This window comes from Mizuhopecten yessoensis, unplaced genomic scaffold (assembly GCF_002113885.1).
Source record: "Mizuhopecten yessoensis strain PY_sf001 unplaced genomic scaffold, ASM211388v2 scaffold716357, whole genome shotgun sequence".
Taxonomy (NCBI): domain Eukaryota; kingdom Metazoa; phylum Mollusca; class Bivalvia; order Pectinida; family Pectinidae; genus Mizuhopecten; species Mizuhopecten yessoensis.
The window spans coordinates 1,328,288-1,349,011 of record NW_018480076.1 but is presented as its reverse complement, the minus strand read 5'-3'; the positions used below and the strand labels follow the sequence as shown (position 1 = coordinate 1,349,011).

Here is a 20,724-nt window from a genome sequence, read left to right as displayed (position 1 = left end):
TACATCTCGTGGAACTAGGGGACATTGACTAAGCACCGCGTGGGTATATTCTTTGTCACAAAGCATCAGAAGCAAACTACGAGGAACTACAAACAAGGTAAGCTTTTTATATTAAAATCAATCTACAACTTAATAGCTTAGATATGCAGTTCAAACTAATGGACACTATCAAGATGAACGTCTTTCACCTGTCTGGGAACAAACCATACTGATCTATATATCTTGGCATATTCTGAAATGAGACATAAGAAATTATGTTTTACAACCTTCAGTAACAATAGCAGGACTTGCAATTATCATATAAGTGTTTATTGAGAAAACTTTCAAATTATGTGTGATGATATACGTACATTTCAGTCTTTTCTAGACTAAAACATGTAACATTTGTTTACTCGAGAAATATTACTTATACTAATTCATACATTTGATAAAAACTGTAAAATCTCAATCATGATTTTGCTTTCTAAATGTAACGAGATAAACAGAGGAAATGTACATGTATATTTCTTAAGAAATAACATGTTTGTCAGTTTCTTCAAAAATGTATAACATATAAGAAATCACACGTACTGGGACAGACTTGTTCGCTACACGGTGCATACTCTTCTGACGGACCGGTGCAGTTTGACCCACCGTGGGCCCCTACGGTACAGATACGGTAGCGGTATTTGGTTCCTTTACCACACGTTTGGGTACAAACGTCCCACATCGACCACAAACTCCAATCCCCATCCACTGGAACACAGAAGCCACAAGGATTATGGAAAGTTTTCAAAATTTTAAAATAAAATCATCAGCATATTGACGTCAATAATTTTCTACTGAAGCTTTAAATCAAATTAATACATCCGCTTGATCATTTTAAGTGCATTAGAGCAATGGCTTCTTTCTATCTTTCTTTAGTGTACATGCATTGCATATATAAATGTACCTGGACATGGGTAGATATTACAATTTTTGATCTCTGCGTCGACGCCTTGGCAATTCAGACCACCGAAGTAAGGACCGAAGCAGGTCCTGTTCCTAGATATTTGAGCGCCACCACAGCTTACTGGACAACCTGACCACCCTGTCCAGGAAGTGAAGATACCATCCACTGTGGAGGGAGACATACAGTATAAATTATGTTACTGAGGAAAAAACGTGTCCATAATGGTGACCAAGGAGGATGACACATAGTCAGTACGATATCTAAACAAACTTTTCCAATATTGGATAATATATTGATATATTGCAAATATACGCAAATCACTTATGTTTTTAACTGAAAATTGTGTTCTTCTTTTAAAACATAGCAGTTAAAAGGTGATTTCAATACAATTTTCAATACATGGTCCTGAATTATAATTTTAATTTTTGATGTTTCTTCTGTTCCCATTGTTATCAACTCGTATCAATTCATCTCCGATTTTGTCACTATGTGTTGATGCTGTGGACATTTTGTTTCTATTTAACAGTTGTTATAAATTTGTCCCTAATACTAATATGGTTATAAAGTTGTGTTTAAGGGTTGCTCTGCAGTGAGCAATACATATTCTATGTTTCTTCAGAATCAACATTAAATGTTTTATGCTCTGCGACCTACCTGGACAGTTTGTCGGGAAACACTTGTCGGACTCCTGCCAGTCTCCAGTACAATTTTCCCCGCCATCTGTAGGGCCGTCACATAGACGCTCTCGATATTTTGTTCCAAATCCACATGTGACGTCACATTCTGACCACGTGCCCCAAGGCAACCAAACCCCATCAGCTATAAAATGGCAACTAACACAGTTCTGGTGGGTGCATCTTCTATAAGACATATGAGCCCAAATTTTGCTGAATGGTAGTAAACAGTCCTTGCTGCTGTTAAGCCAATTATTTAAAGCAAAACAACTAAAAATTTGAAGCAATGAATCGTTTTGGAATTCATCTCGTTTTGGAAGAGCCCTTTAAAGCCGGAATATTTTTCATGTATTGAATGTTGAAAAATGACGACGATATAACTTTACAGGAATACCATCACATGGTGACAGTATCTTTTTCTTAATCCAGAATTCCAAAATGATTATTGTATAATTAAACTACATTGTACTGGATATAAGTCTACAAAGACGTGGATATGAATATAGTTTGTAAGCAGCTAGGCATGTTATCTTATAAAGCGGAGTGATACTTATAGCAGTCTACAAAAGCACTACAATGTTGTACAATGTATGTGACATTTATAGTAATATAGCATGCAATATTCAGATAGAACCATGTTGAACATCACCGCTATTCCGGGTAGTACCTGTATGGTTCTTCTCCCTAAATTTACGTAATTAACTTGGTAAATTTGGGGGCATACACACTGCTAAACTGGCTTGCCAGGCAAACAGACGCCAGAGTGTATGGTAGTATACGTTGTCGATATCAACATGGCATAGGGAAACAGTAATTGCAACAATCAGTCATGGTAGATCTATCCTAGAGGGAACATGTTGAATGTACGTAAGCTCGTTTCATTTCATCTAAGGTGTAAACGAATCTATTATTTATTTACATAACTAGATACAAATTTACATATGCTCAACAGAGCGACGCGTCAAACTCGGGTTAACGTTTCTTCGCTTATTATAAATAGTTGTATCCATCCTGTATTCTAAGTCGCATTGAATAACAATTGTAGCTTCTCAACGTTATTTACAAACGTGTTTCTCGTTAGGAAAATCTAAAACTTAAATAGAAATATGAAGATTTTATAAATCTCTCGTAATAATATATTTAAGCCATTCATGATTTTAAATTTTGTACCAAAATTCAGAATTACTGAAAACTCAATAGACAATTCCATTGACCAATCGAAGACTTAAATAATGACAAAGCGAATGATATAATTATCTATGTATTCACACTAATATTTAAGAAAATCTTGAACATTAAATATCGGCTTCAATAGACAAGCCATGACTGAAAAGCAACCTGCAGTATAGATATAAGCGATACGATAAATAGTAGACATGAGAGATATGTTACAAAGATACAGGACCAGGAGAGTACAGAGTTACGCACGTGGACAGGTGTACTATTTGCGACGAAGCCTTACCCGGACAGTTGGAGGGGTTACAGAACATCGTTTCGTCTGTTGTCCCCTCGCACTCCGATCCGTTGTGAAAGGGGCCGATACACTCCCTGTAGCGGTATTTGGTGCCGCGCCCACAGGAGTGGGAACATTTGGTCCAATTTGACCACGTCTCCCACACGCCGTCCACTGTGGTGGGAATAAATACATGAAGGCATCAGTAGGTCAAAGGTCAGAACACATTAATTGATGACAAAGTCATCATGACAAGTCGATGTGGAGTTAATTATATTCATATATATCATCATAGTTTTATCAATTGTTTACTTTAAGATCTATACAATCTTGTTCATGTATGGTCATTTATCCAGTTGGGGCTAATATACAATTTGCACACAAACGTGAATAGAAACACTAATCAAAAGAGATATTGTATGAAAATAGTTGTCAGCATATTGTGAACAATAACTACTTTTAGGTCATTCTATATAGAGAAATTAAGAGAAAATTATTTAATACATAGTCCACCTCCAACACCTTTGTATAAAATGCATCCGCTTTACCTGGACAGTGAAAGGAGTTACAAAGCCTCATCTCGTCATCTGGTCCCTCACAATCAGCGCCACCATGGAAAGGCCCGTTACACGTGCGGTTACGCGTCTGCGTTCCATTGTTGCACGTGAGACTACAGTCGGTCCAGTTAGACCACATCTCCCAGATTCCATCAACTACATAAATTATTAGCTTTTACAACATCAAAATGTTAACTATACTTCATGAAATGTACTTATAAATCAACAGTCACTATTGCTAATTGATTCATTTATTTCACATTTCTCAATAACATTCTAATAAATATAAATAAAAAATAGAATAATAGCAAGCACACACATACTATTTATACATTGTATATTTTCAAGCATTTAAAAAACACGTCAAATATATGCATAAACATCGTTTTGATTTAAAAGGTGTGTTCAAAATTTTTCTTTGCACCTTTTCTTATAACTTAGTCACGTTGAAAAATGAGTATTTCAATTGCACATTCAATACACAATTTAAAATCTTTCTGCTAGACTTACTGGGACATTCATGCGTGTTACAGTTGCCGACCTCCATGTTGGTTCCGTTACACGGCGCACCGCCGTACAACGGCTCTGCGCACTCACGTGTTCGCCACGTCATACCGCCTCCACAGCTGACGTTACAGGAGGTCCAGTTGGACCATAACTGCCAGTAACCATCCACTACAAAACAACGGGTCAAATCCAAACCAAAAGGGTATGGGGTCACATACAAAACCAAGGGAAGGTTTAACACTCGTGATAACTGTACAATCATTTCAGACGTGTCAATAGGAAAGGATTGATCGAGGAAATATTCATGCTACGGGTAGACAACCCATGCTATAGTTGGGTTTTTTGTATATGTCATATACAATCCACATATAACACATGGAACATGGAGTAGAAAGACTTCATGATTTTTATAATGTATACGTACAATCCTATGTTAATGAATACTTCGCATAATAAGTCCTCATAAAACGGTAATTTTATATATAAAAGTTTTTAAAAAATATTTAGAATCACCATCATATATGATCAATTTTTTTTATTTTTTTTGGCATAAACACATTAGTAAAAGACTTTTTTCTTGTATTTTCAGTACGTTCCATGTTACAGGTGGCTGTGGGATGGAGACATTTTCCGAGTATGAGTTTCACACGTCATGCAGAGAGAGCAGGGGAATCACACTGCGGAATATAAGCTTGGATCACTGCAAACCTTTGGGAGACCAAATGGCGTCTACCTCGAAATGCCTGCTAACCACCGTCATCCATGCTTATCAACTTGGTCATATTTGAATTGAATTTTAATTACATTTCGCGTTTAAATGATGCTACTTATAAATGAGAAGTGGCATTCAGTCAGCCTATTTAGTGTGACTTTTTAACTCCAAAATATTATCCATTGTAAATATGCATTGTATCAACATTCAACAACGGTTTGATAAGACGTATATTGTTACAGGCTGCTATTCAAATTGAACTGAGGTTGGATTTCACTGGTTTTGACCAGTAGATGGATGACCAAGTAGATAATGCAGGAGGTAACGGAGTACCGACAGACATACTGAGGCAGCCGACAGGGCGGTGATACCGACCTGGACAGTTGTGTGTGTTGCATTCTCGTTCTTGTGCTTCTTCACCCGTGCAATTGGCACCCCCGTAAAAGGGTCCCTCGCAGGTGCGTTCTCGGTCCTGCAGACCTCCCCCGCATGTTACACTGCACATAGTCCAGTTTGACCACATAGTCCAGATTCCGTCGACTGTGAACAGGTAGTAAGACAATGTACTAACGTTAAATGAAGACGTGTATATAAAGGAACAAGACGAAAATATTAATCACAACATTATTCATCTACCATGCCCATTTTTCATAAGGTCCTGCTTTAATGCAAGTCATCTGTATTGACTGCATTTGAATCCAGTTACTTCTATTCATTATGGCTGCCTTTAAATTCAAATAATAAGTATGATAAATTTATCACTTGTATCATTGGCTTAACTTTACGATGTTCTAAAGAATTCTATGCCAATAACTGCAATGTCCTGCAAAAGTCGAATTTTATAAGCTTTTCTTTCAGATAACTTCTCCCGGCTTTGATCAAACATATATTTTAAGGATTGTACTCTCACTTACTGGGACAGTTGTGCATGTTACAGTCCCTCTGTTCCATGGTTGGACCCTCACATTCAGCACCATTGAAGAAGGGTCCCTTACAGTCCCGATAGCGATTTTGTCCGCCCCCTCCGCATGTGACATTACACGTGTCCCAGCCAGACCATCCCTCCCAGACACCGTCAACTGAGGCAAAACATACTCATTTCTTCACCAGAAAGCGTGTGATGTCACTGTCATTTCTTTACGAATTGTTTATTTTTTCTGCCATATTTATGTCAGCAACTGTAAATTCTACATCCAGAAGTGGTATTTTGACCAGGGTCTGTATTCATGAAACCATTTTCATGCTACAGCATGAATTTTGTGCTCAGGCCTAATTTCTTGTTAAAAAAGTTAAAAATGAATAAAAACAATCTTATTTTGGCCATGATTTGAAAATAAATTATAGAGACTTAAAGCCGATCACTATTTCTAATGTTTACATTTGAATGTTTGATCGTTTGACATTATTGTAGTGAGTTACACGAGAGTCGGTTTGAGCACAGAATCCATGCCTGAACATGAGAACCGTTTCATGAATTCAACCCCGGGTGTTCAAATACATACGTAATGAAATGTTTAAAATATGTTGTTTATGTTTGCACTCCAACATCGGTATATAACTTGAAGTTCAAAGTTTTAATATTAATTTATCACGTTGATTGACAAAATCACGTCTAAAAGGAGAAATTAATGAGATAATGAATTAATCAGGACTTACCTGGACAACTCAGGGAAACACAGACCTCCTGCTCGTAGTCAGAGCCTGTACAGTTGGCCCCCTCGTGGAAAGGACCAAAACAGGTTCTGTGCCGGTCACGTGTCCCGTTGGCACACGTGACAGAACATACGCTCCATTCAGCCCAAGTGTTAAAGATTCCGTCGACTGGAAATGCCAACACAAATAGTATGTGGTGGAAAAAACAATACTTTAGTTTGGCATCTATTTTGTTTATAACTTAGCGTTCAAATTATTGAAGCCCCATAAGTTATTAGTCAGTAACCATGGTTAGCAGAAGCAAAGCCAGTTTAACTACTTATACCTTCCCTATCAAGATAGTTTGTCCGTCGTATTCATTAGCTTTTTATAGGACAGAAACTATTTGACAGAAATTGATATTTTCTCAACTTTACTGTGAATAACTTTCGTGTAAGAAAAGTTTAAAATGCTACAGTAAGGCTGTTTTAAACAATCGATTAATTTAACTGGGCATAAAGTTAAATGTAGGATAAATTCGGCTGATATCAAAAGTTGCAAAAAGAAAATGAAACTTCGGAAGTCTCTCTCCAAAATTTGGAAACAAACAATTTTGGGCTCTTACATTTTAGTAGCTAAAGGTATGTTCCTACATACTTACTCGGACAAGGAAAGTCATTGCACGTCCTAGTCTGGTTGGCAGGTCCCGGACAATCTGATCCGCCGTGAAGGGGGTCATCACACTCACGAGACCTGTTGGAAGTTCCCGTGCCACATGTGACAGTACAGTCCGCCCACATTGACCACTGCTTCCAGGAACCGTCCACTGTTAATTACAACGCAGGGCATACAGACACTTCAATCAGAATGTTCAAATTTTATTTATATTCTTTTCATAACTTTAATTAAACTAATCAGATTCCTCCAGCATCAATAGTTAAATGTCACACAAAATTGATTGGTATGTTTATTGTTATCAAACTGAAGGAAGCAAAATGACTTTTTTAGCTTTCAAAAAGAAAATTGTAACAATAAAACCGGAATGCTTTCCCGCAGGACTTTTCACTTCCTATTGCTTTAATTGCAAACTCGATCACATGATTTTAAGTTTGACGTGGAAATAGATGCTACTAGGACTGCGCAAATATAAACACAATATAGCAACTACTTCAAGGCAATATTTATTAACCTCTGAAACCAGTACTAGAACCCACACTTTCGGTCGCACTAGGTCTGAAGCACTGTCAATCTCTCTAGACCTCACGGCCGACCGAGCCAAAATAAGTCCAGTTATATCAATATCAATCACTTGAAATCGTGTTTCTCAGACATTGAAGATTGGTGAAAGAGCTCATGGAGCATTTGGAATTGTCATACCTTACGCCCGGGGCCTTTATCTGTTGACATACCTGGACACGAGAAAGCGTTACAGACTTCGGTCTCTGATGACACCCCCGGGCATACATCACCGCCATGAAGGGGTTGATTACACGTGCGGTTCCTGAACCTCGTGCCGTAGCCACACGAAGATGTACACGGCGTCCATTCATTCCAAGGCTCGTATTCACCATCCACTGTTCAACACAAGTGAGAGGATTGTGGTTCACAAGCTGATTATACTATTAATAAGGACACTGTATAAATAAGGTCGAGCAGGTAAAACACGATTATGAACGTGAAGTTGTGTATCAAATCTATTGTAGATGATTATTAATGCAAGATAATTAAGCATTTGATTAACTGAAAAGAACCTACCTGGACATTCTCGAGGATAACAGTCTCTGTTTTCCTGTTTCGGACCTTCACATGGTATCCCGTTGTAAAGAGGTTCGTTGCACACCCTCGTCCGGAACTGGGTTCCATTTTCACACGTCACAGAGCATTTCGACCAATCAGACCAAGTCAACCAATAACCATCCACTGCGTTGGTAACGTATCATTAGTCAACCAATCAGAAACCTGATTCCTCCATACCCATTGTTTTTTAAACCCCACCCAAATCTACGGTAAGAAGCATTGTGAAAACGATGCAAACAAAGTATAACAAATCACATGTAAAATTAAATGGAACAACAGCATGCCGAGTCGTCTGTAAAATAAACTTGGAACGGGAGCGCAAAGGCCAACAACGCTATGTTGTATCAGGAGTCCTTGGAGAGAATATATACTGTGGATAAGCATGCGCGGAATGAGGAGGAAAACACAAGCAGGATCCGCCGTTGGATGATATTACGCAGGTGGATAGAGGTAAGGATAGCGTAAACATGTGTATCGGTGATATCCAGAAGATATGACTGGGAAGGCCTTGCGGTTGAAAGCTGCTATGTAGATGCGCCGAATGGACATTTATGGTATGCGTAGATAATATAATGTACATTAACACATAACGTAAATGTCGCAATTAATTTGAGAAGGAATTCTGTTAAAGTCATATCTTCCTCTAAACGGTCAGGATGAAGTGGAAGTATACAGTTACAATAACGGACCAAGGTAGGATACGAGGAAGGTTATATCATGTGATGTAAGCTTGGGACGGTATACGATGTGGTGGTGATGCTGTAATGATCAGTACCGCTACACGGCCTTGTATTGCAGGGCTGAGACTGGGGTGGACTGTCTATGCATGGAGCGGGATTATATAAGCACTGGCGGGATCGAGCTTGTGTGCCTCCTCCACACTCGACACTACACGCAGACCATTCACTCCACAGAACCACTGCAACAGCAAGGGCAAGGTTAGGCCTATGTCCACTGAAAATCACCTTTATTTCACAAGATTTAATCAATTAAAATGAATTTGAAAGCAGAGATAACAACGATATGTTTTGTGCTTTATTTTAATTTACACGAAGGGGACTCAGCAGTCCCGCTGGATAAGAAGGGGAATAAAATAAGAATGGGTTAATTTACACGAAGGGGACTCAGCAGTCCCGCTGGATAAGAAGGAGAATAAATTAAGAATGGGTTAATATACACGAAGAGGACTCAGCAGTCCCGCTGGATAAGAAGGAGAAAAAATTAAGAATGGGTTAATTTACACGAAGGGGACTCAGCAGTCCCGCTGGATAAGAAGGAAAATAAATTAAGAATGGGTTAATTACAGAGATCAATTCACACATATCAAAGCAAGTGATATGTGGTATATATATATATATCTTTGATTTTGTTCATTTCATGAAAAATTCAAATATGGTGATTGACAGTTTCACATTACATGTAGTTTAACAGTGAACATTTCAATAATAATTGGGATTTGAACTTTAAATGTGAAGAAAAACGAAAAATAAAAGATCAGTGCTTCCGATATTTTATGACGAAACAATGAATGTAAGCATTAATTTTAATGTAATTTCAATATATTGCTATATCAATTTCCCATGCTGAAAAGAACAAATGATAAGTATTCGTTTGAAAATAGTCCGTCAAACGCGGTCATTTGAATACGAATATAACGTCATAACCATATTGATCGTTAAAATATTGTTCAACATTATGTCAACAGCATAAATGCGTTGTCTTAAATGATGGAAAACCGTTTCCTTTATTAAAATCCCGATTTTCCCCCACCTAAAACATGCCTTCCAGAAGTTACGCATGTCTATCAATTTAACAAGTGTAGACTTAGCACAAGATAAAAAAAAATCAGACTTTTCATTATCGGATGCTTCTCATATATTTTTTTCCAGTATGCTGTGAAAAAACATGAATTTAAACTTTTTGCAAGATTATATCTCAGTATATTCATAAGCGATTTCTAAACCGACTTTATAAGAAATCTAAACTGAGTTTGATAAAGGTAATAATGTATTTAATTGTCATCAGGCAATTTCATTTCATTTGAGTAACAGTTAAATAATCTAAATAAAAAAGAATGCAAAATCGCTGTGATTACATTTCCGCAATGTATAATGTAAGCGACAGTTCGAATGGCAAAATCGCATTGCTTTAAAGCCATCAATGATTGGTATCATGCACAGTAATCTTATACAGACTGATATAGCAGGGAGAAAGAAAAGACGACGGAAACAATGGTAGGTGAAACCAACCTAAACACTCATTGTTTTACCCAAATGTTAATCACCATGCAGAAAAACAGAAAAATAAAATTGTAAAAAAAAAAAATGTTTCTTTATAGATTAAATAAAAAAAACTAAATAATTCATTATTTATTCTACAAACGTCTTTTTTCAAAATTTTAATTCATAAACAATTTCCATGGAATTGTGATACGAAACACTGATAAAAGGGCTTAAATCTGGTGTATGCATCCACAAAGATACCATTTATCATATTCCGTCTTTGCGTATTGCAGAGTTATCTTCTCTTGGGAGCAGGTATTGATTGTTACGTCATTGGTTTGTGCGAGAAAATTACGTCGTTTTCTCAAAAATTGATGACGTTACTCTCACGAACAAGTGACGTAACAATCAATACCTGCTCCCAAGAGAAGATAACTCTGCAATACGCGAAGAAGGAATACCGACCAGTGGCTGAATTCAGAATAGTAATAGCGCCCACTATTTATTTTTTCAAACTATAATACAGGATAAAATTTTCATTTCCTTTGTATCTATTTATTAAAATATTTATATGAATTTTGTCGTAATGACCTCTCTTCCTCATAATACATTTCTAAAATAATTTTGATAATCATTACATTGATGTATTGATGATAAGTACCTGGACACATGATCTCTGTACAGGGTTTGTATTGAATCTCGTCTCCTGGGCACGGTTCTCCTCCGTGATTGGGCGGTGGGTGGTCACATGTCCGAGTTCTCGTTCTCCTCCCGTCTTCACACGTGACTGAGCATGCACTCCATTCCAACCAAAGAGCCCATGCCCCCTTCACTAAAACAATTCGATAAATAATATTGACAAATGATGTAACATTATAAGAAATCATATAAATATTAGTAAAGAAATAATACTGTTTTATTTATGTCCTCAATTAAGTACTTTATACGAATAATGACCTCCGTTTTTTGTGGTCATTTTCCGAAGTCACGTGATCTTGACTTTAGGAGAGTTACTCGAAACTGTTTGCTGTTACGATATACGGGTAAGTTCGCAAAGCGTTTCTTCGTCAAACCATGAATCCTGTACAAAATTATATGAAAGCAAAGACATTCAAGTACAGTATAAACAACTTCAATAATGTATCAAACCGTGTAATAACCATATCTATTTCCAAAGTTTTAACAGTAGTATCACACGCAGAAAGAGATATTCTAAACACTGACTTTTAGATGAGAAACTACTCATGCCATATAGTATTAATTTACATAATGACAGAGTTTAGGTTGTTAGTAAGTGCTATTCTCGACATAAATTAAGAACAGACCTCTACACCTGACCCCGGCTGATCCCGGGCACGCATCTGACTCCTGCCTTGGACACTCCTGGAGGAACCTTTCATCTCCCTGGCAAGTCGTTGTCAAAAAGATAGACGAGTCCTCTACTTCTTCGTACGAAGCATTCTTCACCACTGCCACAAACAATGACTAAAAAATTACTATTGTGTCGAACAGACAGTTACTGATTTTGAAGGACCAATAAACGGAAATACTGAAACGTCCAATCAATCGGTCAGTTATTGATTTAGACAATCTAACATAATTCCTAAGATAAAAGAATTCTAACAAACATATTAAGACATGGTTACCATGCAAGTATTAATTTTTGAAAGGGTGTTTCTAATTGTTGTTAAAATGTGAACTATAACACACCTATATGACATTTATGCTTCGGATAGATGTGCTCTATTTTCAATTAGAACTAAACCTTTTTCGGTGTGTGACCAAACGTTGTGCACTGACAAAATACTTATTGTAATCATTGAAAGAAAAAAAATGACGAGTTTCTGCTAAACGAACATAGATAGAAGTTGTTGACGAGAAACATTGCTTATTACGGTAGGGAATTATGACTTTTTTTTTTAATTCTATGGACCCTTTTAATTTTGTGCAATATTGGCTTCAATCAGTTTGAAGTATGGCTGTATCAAATTATATAAATCGTCTGTAGTATCTAAACTATTTATAATCGAGAGTGAGGTTTGAGTACATAGCTGACATCATTATCAGACAGTACACACTCTTCACATACACCTTTCTTGTGACAGCCTTAACATGCTGACAAGCTTGTATGGATTAGATAACGAGTTCAAAAACGGCAGGTAAAACCGAAGGAACACATACTTCAAGATAATAAGGTCATGGTAATTTTGCAAAATAAGACAATGCTAGCGTACCACCGAAAGCTCCCATGAATCCATTCTGTCTGCAAACTATTTCAGCTGACGTCATATTCCAGTTCTCTTCACAAATGGGATAGAACATCCGGGTCTTCGAGTTCCACATCTCCACGCGGCCCTCACCGAATTCGGGGCCATTAACAAGCCGCACAGCACCTAAACATTCCAAATACTTTATGCACTAAACTTTAAAAAGACATACTTGTTTTCAATTTATAATAAAATTTCGTTATTAATTACATAAAGGACTCCCATAAATCATTTAGATAAAATTACCGGTTATATTAAAACTATATCCCTACGCAGTAATACTGGAGATTTACTTACTTTGACAAACGATACCCTCACAAGTACCATACTGGACTGTGTCCCCTTTACAGTACCGATCCACGCCTGGTACCCCATTGTGTAAGCACGTCCTTGACCTTTCCTTTGTGCCATGCCCACATGAATGGTTGGTGGAGCATGTATTCCATTCTCCCCAGTTGTCCCACACTGTCAACAGTATCAATGGTTACGAATGAGAAGTAATAACAAAACAATACATATCGTGTTCCACGAAAACGAAGGTTTACTGTACAGCTATAGCTGTTGTGTAATTACTTATTGCTATGTATTTTTTTTCGGAAAATGCATAATAGTAAATGTGTGATGGAACATATTGGTTGATAGTTATCACCTTGCTCATTAAGCATAGTCTTGGTTGTAAATGTCAATATGCACTATTCTTTACATGAATTCAGTCTTTGTTAAATTTTCGCGAATTTTCCTCCATTCAAAACACTTCTTTAAAAACCTCAAAGCAGTCTTATTTTTAATACAAACATGCTTTGAGAGATGTATTGTTGGAGTCTGTCACCATTATTGACGTTACGCATTACATAAAAGAAGCTACTCTCATATATATCACTGATAGAACCTGGACTAACTGTATATCTATATTTTCTCGAAATCAATAATGCAGCTTAATTTTACGTCAAGATGTAACTAAACTATTTTTACAGTTTACGCTGACTTTACTCAATAATATGTGTTCCCATAAACTGGGGTCATCATCTCATAACCTTATCCTACATCGTCACACGTTTCCATGACGTCAATAACACTATATATGGGCAATTCGAGTAAGCAATTTGTTTCCGAGAATGAGACACAATTGTGTGACGTCATCAACAGTAGATATTGCCTGAGTTAAATAAGGCCCTACAGTACTTAATGTGGTTACCTATCTAGATAGCTCTACTTATTGCCAGTACTTTACCCACATATCACTTGCTATTGTCTTGCATTACCAAGACATTCCTATTTATAAGTGTCCCTTACTTGGGCATTCCTTAAAGGGACAAAAGTCGAAGTCTTCTTCAGGCCCATAACATAACCGGGCGTCGACGGACTTATCGGTCTCCTTGTCCATGCATTGGCGGGTACGGTGTCGTCTGCTATTTCCGCACGTGGCTGAGCACGTGCCCCAATCGGACCAATCAGACCATTCTATAGTGTGAGCTGCCAAAAAAAGGAATATCCTTATCAAAATGTGAATATACATATAAAGTAATTAACGTTTATTAGTTTTTATTACCTCATTATGGAATACGTGTATTTGAGAGTGACTCGTAATAGTTATCTCAACTGCACTGACCATCTCAAAAGATGAATGACTTCGATGTTTTAAGCATGAGGATTTGAGTAATGACTGGGATACACAATCATCGCTATACATCATGCATCTCTAAAATACCTTTGACGTCACAGTTGGTTCCTGTCCATTCGTCAGCACAAATACACAAATACGTCCTTTCCCCGTTGATGGTTTGGGTATCAAGACAGCGGCCGCCATTCTGACATGGGAAATTTCCGCATGGACCCACAGCTTTCTGTTTCAACATGAAGAAAAGATGCTACAGCATTAAGGAACAATTATGAAAAGAGCTGGTTCATACGATTTTACATTTTCATACATATTAAATAAGTACATATTCTCATTTGTTATGAAGTAGTAAAACTTTTTTCAGGTATTATTATGGTGGTGTTTTTTTTAAAGTGAAGCTCAATTCATTATACGACAAGAGACATTTATTTCAGTTCCCCTGATTTTGTATATTTTAAATCTGGCATCTAAATGTAAATGACATCGTTATAATACAAGTATGCTAGGGCAAATGTAGTTTGTTTTTTATAAAAATAGTACTAAAATCAGTTATTTATATGGAACGTGTGACAATTTCGTATGATATAATTTATCGTATTTATCATTGATATTCTAGCCCTGTGTTTTGTTATATTTTATAATGGCCTGACAACCGTAAATCTTTCTATTAAAACTTTTCCAGCAACATTCTAAACACTTATGAAAAACTGTCCATTATCTGTCTTTATTGCTAGGTAAAACTACCATTCTGCATCTGGTCTATGTTGAAGTCATAGGTCAATGAGCAAAAAGAAATCAAAAGATTGATTGTAATGTGAAGAAAATCTCAAATCTACAGCCCAATGCATTTTCAAGCAGACGAATTGAATGGCAAAGTATTTGCTATCTCTAGAATAGTTCCGTTCGTGAATATTTCATTCCAAAGCATAAATCTCGATTTAATTACAGGAAATGGTTAATAAGAATCGCTTGGGGAATGCATATATCTATGGTATGGTTATGTGGACGGTATTGATTCGTACTGTGTTTCACAGGTAATCCTCGTCATTTATTAATGTTACCGTGAGCACCTATGTCCGCTCGGTGCGATCCGTTTGCGTGTGATGTCAATATGCCAACGCGGGCGTCTAATTGGCTAATCGATAAAACACTATGGGGTTCTCACACGACAATGAAGGGGCTGCGGGCGATTGCACCACACGGCAAAACTATTTCAGATATATTTCACCTTCATTTGTATAGGGTTTACGTCAGCGCTGCCAATTGGCCAATATGGTGGCAAGTGTCAGGATAAACAACTTAAACTCACAAGAATCTATGTACAGTTGTATACATTATGTATTAGAGGGAGTTCTCTACGCATGAAAGGGTAGAAATAGAGTATAAAAAAATTGACGTCCCATCAACAGATAAGGTTTTTAAGGACGTAAAAGAGAATTAATAAGGTGTCTGGTAATATAGCAAAAAAACATCATCAGCAAATAAATACATAATAGAAAAGAGGCGACAACAAATACAACAGAAAACTGACACTGAAATTCGGAAATTCATCGTGAACCTTTGTTTCTTAGCAAACCCTATCTTTTGCTCAAGTTATACAGTTTAACCTTATATGACCTTGTAGTGTTGATAGGCCGTTACAATTTTTGAAATCAAATACAAAATCGTCATGGGCATCAACATAAGAAAATTGAACCAAGGTACAAGATCAAGGTATGCATGCAACAGTTACAAACGGAGGTAGCATATCAATTTTGGATCTCATCAATGTCCCAATCTTTTAGAAAAGGAACAGTGAAGCAAAATCCCGATTGTTATTGACCGAGGAGTAATGGCGGATGATACTGCAATCATTCGCTGTTATAATAAACAAATAGTCATTTGAACAATTCTTGGTGTTGATGTTGACTCATCATCATTGAGTGTTGTTAAAGGCCTGAGATATCTGAGATATTAAGAATGCTGGTAAATCAAACCAACAAACGACTGCCTCTACAAGGGGGAAAATGTAATTTTATAAACGTTTAACAACTTCTTAAATGACACAACACGTAGCTGTTTTCTTGCCCGCTTTTCGTGTACCGTCTTATCCGTGAACTTGAGTTCCCTACTTTGTGCATGGCATCGTCCAATGGCCGAGATATCTTATCCAAAACAAACTTAATAACACGGTCTATAATCGACCTTAAAAGTCTTTGTACCGGAAATTCACATGTTATGATAAAATTCAAAATTACCAAGACACGTGACTACGTTTACTGAGATAAAGGGTTTTATAAGTAATGTGTGCCTGGATTTCAGTCTACATAACCACACAAGATGAATGAAAATAACAAACAAAGATTCAAAAGTTCTAGAGTTATATTTTGATTCGTTTTTCGTCAGCTGTGCAGAATAAAAAATATAAAAAATAATATAGAAGTTGTACTTTCACTTTGTGTAGAACTTGTGAACAGCATTTTTATTTTCTGATAGTGTAAACATATACCAAAATCGTGTTAATTAAGATTTAATTGTGTTAATTATAGAGTATCTGTCAATCTTACTACGTCAATACGATAAAGCTAACGGTCCGACGACACTATACAGTGAAACCGTGCCAAACGTTACGGTATCAAGTTAGGTCTATAGTAGCGGTTTAGCGATATATTTGAGGGTAAAGATGTACATGTATCGTGTAACACATTAGCATTTTACAACATGTTACTGGTGAAACAGGCTATAATTACACCAAAAAATGTTAAAGCAAACCTATGTTGACGGGGTGACTGAGTTAAACCATACAATTGCTGATAGGTTTAAGGCAGTCTGTAACAGCTGCTTATCTCTTGTTTTTATATTTATATGCTCTGTAATACATGAAAGCATTGATTTACTAAGTAAGTGTACACCAAACCCAGGGAGCAGATTTTCAAAGAGACCCGACGGAGGACGTTTTGGACTCCGCTCCATTTAGCAAATGTTAACACTTTGAAGAGAAGATACTCAGTTATTTCAGACAGGACTTGTGGGAGATGAACGTTCTAATTGATTTTACGGATTTGGATAAAGTCTAAATTTGCCAATGAATTTACGGGTGACTGGAATAAAGACTACATTTACCGACGGAATAACAAACTGACATATACAGTGCTGGGCCAAATTGAAAGACACAAGTTATTTTTACTCTTTACTTAATGCATTTTATGCATTTCTGCATTTTTAGTGAATTTTTAGTTAAGTCAATTGTAACGCTACTGAGACAAACAAAAAATGCACAAAGGAAGAGAAGTATCAGAATGTTTCTCTCACAACAGTCTAGTTCTTACCATTAAGAGTTGAAAAGGAATGCTTTTTGTTTGGCAATTTGTTCTTAACTTTAAATTTATCTCAAATTATCTCAAACTTTATAGCAAAATTTGAATTCCGAGATTAATAAGTTATGTTATAACAACCGCTAAACGGGAAATTGTGTAAATTTATGAGAGAAAAAAAAAACTCTCTTTCATAATGCGAAGGTTTCTTTCGATAGCGTCATAATTGACTAAAGAAAAGTTTACAGAAAAAAAATGAAAAAAATATAAGAAATATCGAGGAAAATCCGTTTGTGACCTGTTATTTGGCAGGAAACTGAAGATTACATTTGCTGACGAATTCAGGGGCGACTGCGGAAATAACCCATTTGTTGACGTATAGCACGGGAGTTTGAGATACACTGTATAGACAACATTTCCGAGTTGACTTTTCGGGTAGTGATGGATTAATAAAGATGTTCCATCTTTACAAAGGTTATAAAGTACGTACCTTCTGACAAAAGGCTGTATATTATGTTATGTCGATTATTTTATGATAAATATTTTGATCTTCAACATGATCCGGGTAGTTTATCTTCCCCTTTCTTGATAGTAACACCCCTATTCCCCCACCAATAACATGTCGAAGTTGATTCGGTATTTTCAAAAGAGCTTGCTCCGAATATGCTGATGGCAAATCTTACAACACAGAGTTGAAAAATACAATTTGATGAAGATTATGAATAATTATCCTGGTCACAATCACGATCTCATTGGGAAATATGCTACTTCTTTGTTTGAAATAAAGTTTGATTATTTTGATTATGTTCATTATAATGTACTGTTATTTTATTGTAACTCTCCATTTCTCGCTAGGACGACGTGACATTACTTTGATTTTACCTAAATTATCATAGTGGTTGTCGTGGATGAAGCAGCAGACGCCTCCCCTTTTAAATCTTTTTCTTCCTGTATCCTTTCAAGGGTGTCCATTTAATCTTCTCTTCTTTGAAATTTTGCTCAAGTTTAAGCGATTTTTTATTCGAATTCGGATTTATTTAAACACTTAACCCTGTTTTACAAATATTACTTTTCTTGTAATATTTCTGAAGTTGAAGGAAAACATTATGGTTAAGCATTTCCATCAACTTTAGCAATGCTTTCTGCTGAAACTCGGGCCAGTCAATGTGTGCCGCCCTTCGGAAGCTGAAATGCTCCATACGTTTGTCATAGGAAGACAGTGGATGGTATAATATTATATATATATACTTTGGCTACACCTTATCTGATTTTTATTTTGTGCTTTTACCGTATTTTAAATAAAAATGTGGTTATTTGTTTTAATTTAACATCCTGAACTATTGGGTTTAAAGGCTATGACGAAAAGTAGTATCCTGACCTTTCCTAAAATGTTCATTTCTCACGATAGAGCAATACAATTTTAGTTTTTAGTAACTTTACTTTTCATTATAATTTCTAATGTTCTACCTTTCATTTTGATTTTTCAAACATGTTCTTTTCGTTTTACATGCCAATGTACGGCACATGCTATTCCATTTATGTTTTACGCTACAGAAAGAAAGAAAAATTCTAAACAAACAAATTCGTTTCAGTTTTTCGTTCAAATGGTGTTATAGTACAGTAATGAATACAGTATAAAAATGCTTTTGAGAGGGCTTAATTCAGACGATACTAACAAAGATAGTAAATCTACCATTGATACCAAAGTCAAACAGTTCAAATAAATCACAACAAAATGAAAAAAAGTACAATAAATGTCATTTTCTGGATATTACACTAAAGAGAACGACCCTATCAAAAGGTCACGGACTCGTTATAGTTAGCGAGTTTGTACAAGTACTCACGGAGTCCAAAGAGAAGGCGTTTCGGAGGTGATACTCCGCCGTGGGCGTACTCGTGTTCTTCAAGTCTTCGGGGTAATCGATTTGGGACGCGTCGTTCAGTTGACACGACCGGATACTGGCGTCAAAGTTAAAAGATTGGCACCGGACGTTGAGGAAACACTCCATGGCACAGTGCGTCACCTGGTACTTGGTACTAAACTGTTTGATGACATGGTTCTCAAACACCTTCCCTGGGAAGGACAGTTCGTTGTTCCGAGTAAATTTTGCCTTAATAACGCCATACTGCGACGTAGTTGACACTGTCCCAAGACAGACGGACACCAGGAGACTTAGTAGTATAGGTCTCGGTATCATCGCACGGGGTCGTTCGGATGTTCTCTCTATATACTCAATAACTGTTTCTTACGTCCGTTCGCGATGTTGTCTTTTCTCTATCTACCTGTATCGCCCAGATTCGTCCGGTCTAGATCTGTGAGGCCCCACAGCTGATTAATAATTTATGTAATTATCTACCTGTAGATGGTAGATGTTATTTAGATGGCACTGTCTTTCATCTTGGGCAGGTAAAGTCACAAGTAAGAAATGTTATTGGAGGTTGTTGAATAAATGATGAGTTTCTTATTCCGTCAAAGTAGGGTAGTGATGAGACACACGGGAGTATAAGTAGCCAGGTAGATTGGCAGTGATGGCGGGATAGGAGACTAGGAAGCATGGAAGGAGTGGCTCGGGTGAAAATACCACCTCCATGCCTCTCTCGTATAGAGCTCCTTGCGATAATTATTGAGTACGAAGTCCGGTATTTGGTTTACTTTACGGAACACGATTAATTAATGATGCGGTGTATTTTGTCCTGGTATATACAGGGAATCCCTGTTTACCAAACAGTGTTATTATCCGTGTGAAGACCGGGGGCTATCGGGTGTAGTAATGGACACCTGTTACATGACGACGATTAACTTGTAAACTTCCAAATATAATAACACCAAATAATTCATATATTACTTTTACAAACTAACTTTAGTATAATAAAACTGTGACGAACTAATACGTGATTTTTTTTTTAATCGTATTCCTGTGCAATCATCCTTAAAAGTTTAAAAAGACCATCTCGAAATCAATCTGGTTGTACATTTGCGGTCATACCATAACATTTCACATCACGTGCCTTGTATTCAGGAGTACGCTATGATAAGTTGTTATAATTTGTGATTGGTAAC

General features: G+C 36.7%; 1 protein-coding gene across 1 annotated transcript in view; it reads right to left on the bottom strand.

Annotated features, from left to right (window-relative positions):
* The window catches only part of LOC110443664 (SCO-spondin-like), a 39,801-nt gene extending 19,882 nt beyond the window's left edge, over nucleotides 1-19,919 (bottom strand). The window contains exons 1-16 of the mRNA XM_021488025.1: nucleotides 19,508-19,919; nucleotides 14,461-14,596; nucleotides 14,046-14,225; nucleotides 13,050-13,217; nucleotides 12,720-12,878; nucleotides 11,811-11,954; nucleotides 11,147-11,317; nucleotides 8,222-8,386; nucleotides 7,876-8,040; nucleotides 7,128-7,292; nucleotides 6,491-6,655; nucleotides 5,749-5,913; nucleotides 5,210-5,374; nucleotides 4,126-4,290; nucleotides 3,607-3,771; nucleotides 3,068-3,232 (exon numbers count right to left, since the gene is read on the bottom strand). Of these exons, the coding sequence (XP_021343700.1) occupies nucleotides 3,068-3,232; nucleotides 3,607-3,771; nucleotides 4,126-4,290; nucleotides 5,210-5,374; nucleotides 5,749-5,913; nucleotides 6,491-6,655; nucleotides 7,128-7,292; nucleotides 7,876-8,040; nucleotides 8,222-8,386; nucleotides 11,147-11,317; nucleotides 11,811-11,954; nucleotides 12,720-12,878; nucleotides 13,050-13,217; nucleotides 14,046-14,225; nucleotides 14,461-14,596; nucleotides 19,508-19,861 (2,797 nt within the window). The 5' untranslated portion in view covers nucleotides 19,862-19,919. The remainder of the gene's footprint in view (nucleotides 1-3,067; nucleotides 3,233-3,606; nucleotides 3,772-4,125; nucleotides 4,291-5,209; nucleotides 5,375-5,748; nucleotides 5,914-6,490; nucleotides 6,656-7,127; nucleotides 7,293-7,875; nucleotides 8,041-8,221; nucleotides 8,387-11,146; nucleotides 11,318-11,810; nucleotides 11,955-12,719; nucleotides 12,879-13,049; nucleotides 13,218-14,045; nucleotides 14,226-14,460; nucleotides 14,597-19,507) is intronic.
* Nucleotides 19,920-20,724: the final 805 nt, after the last annotated feature.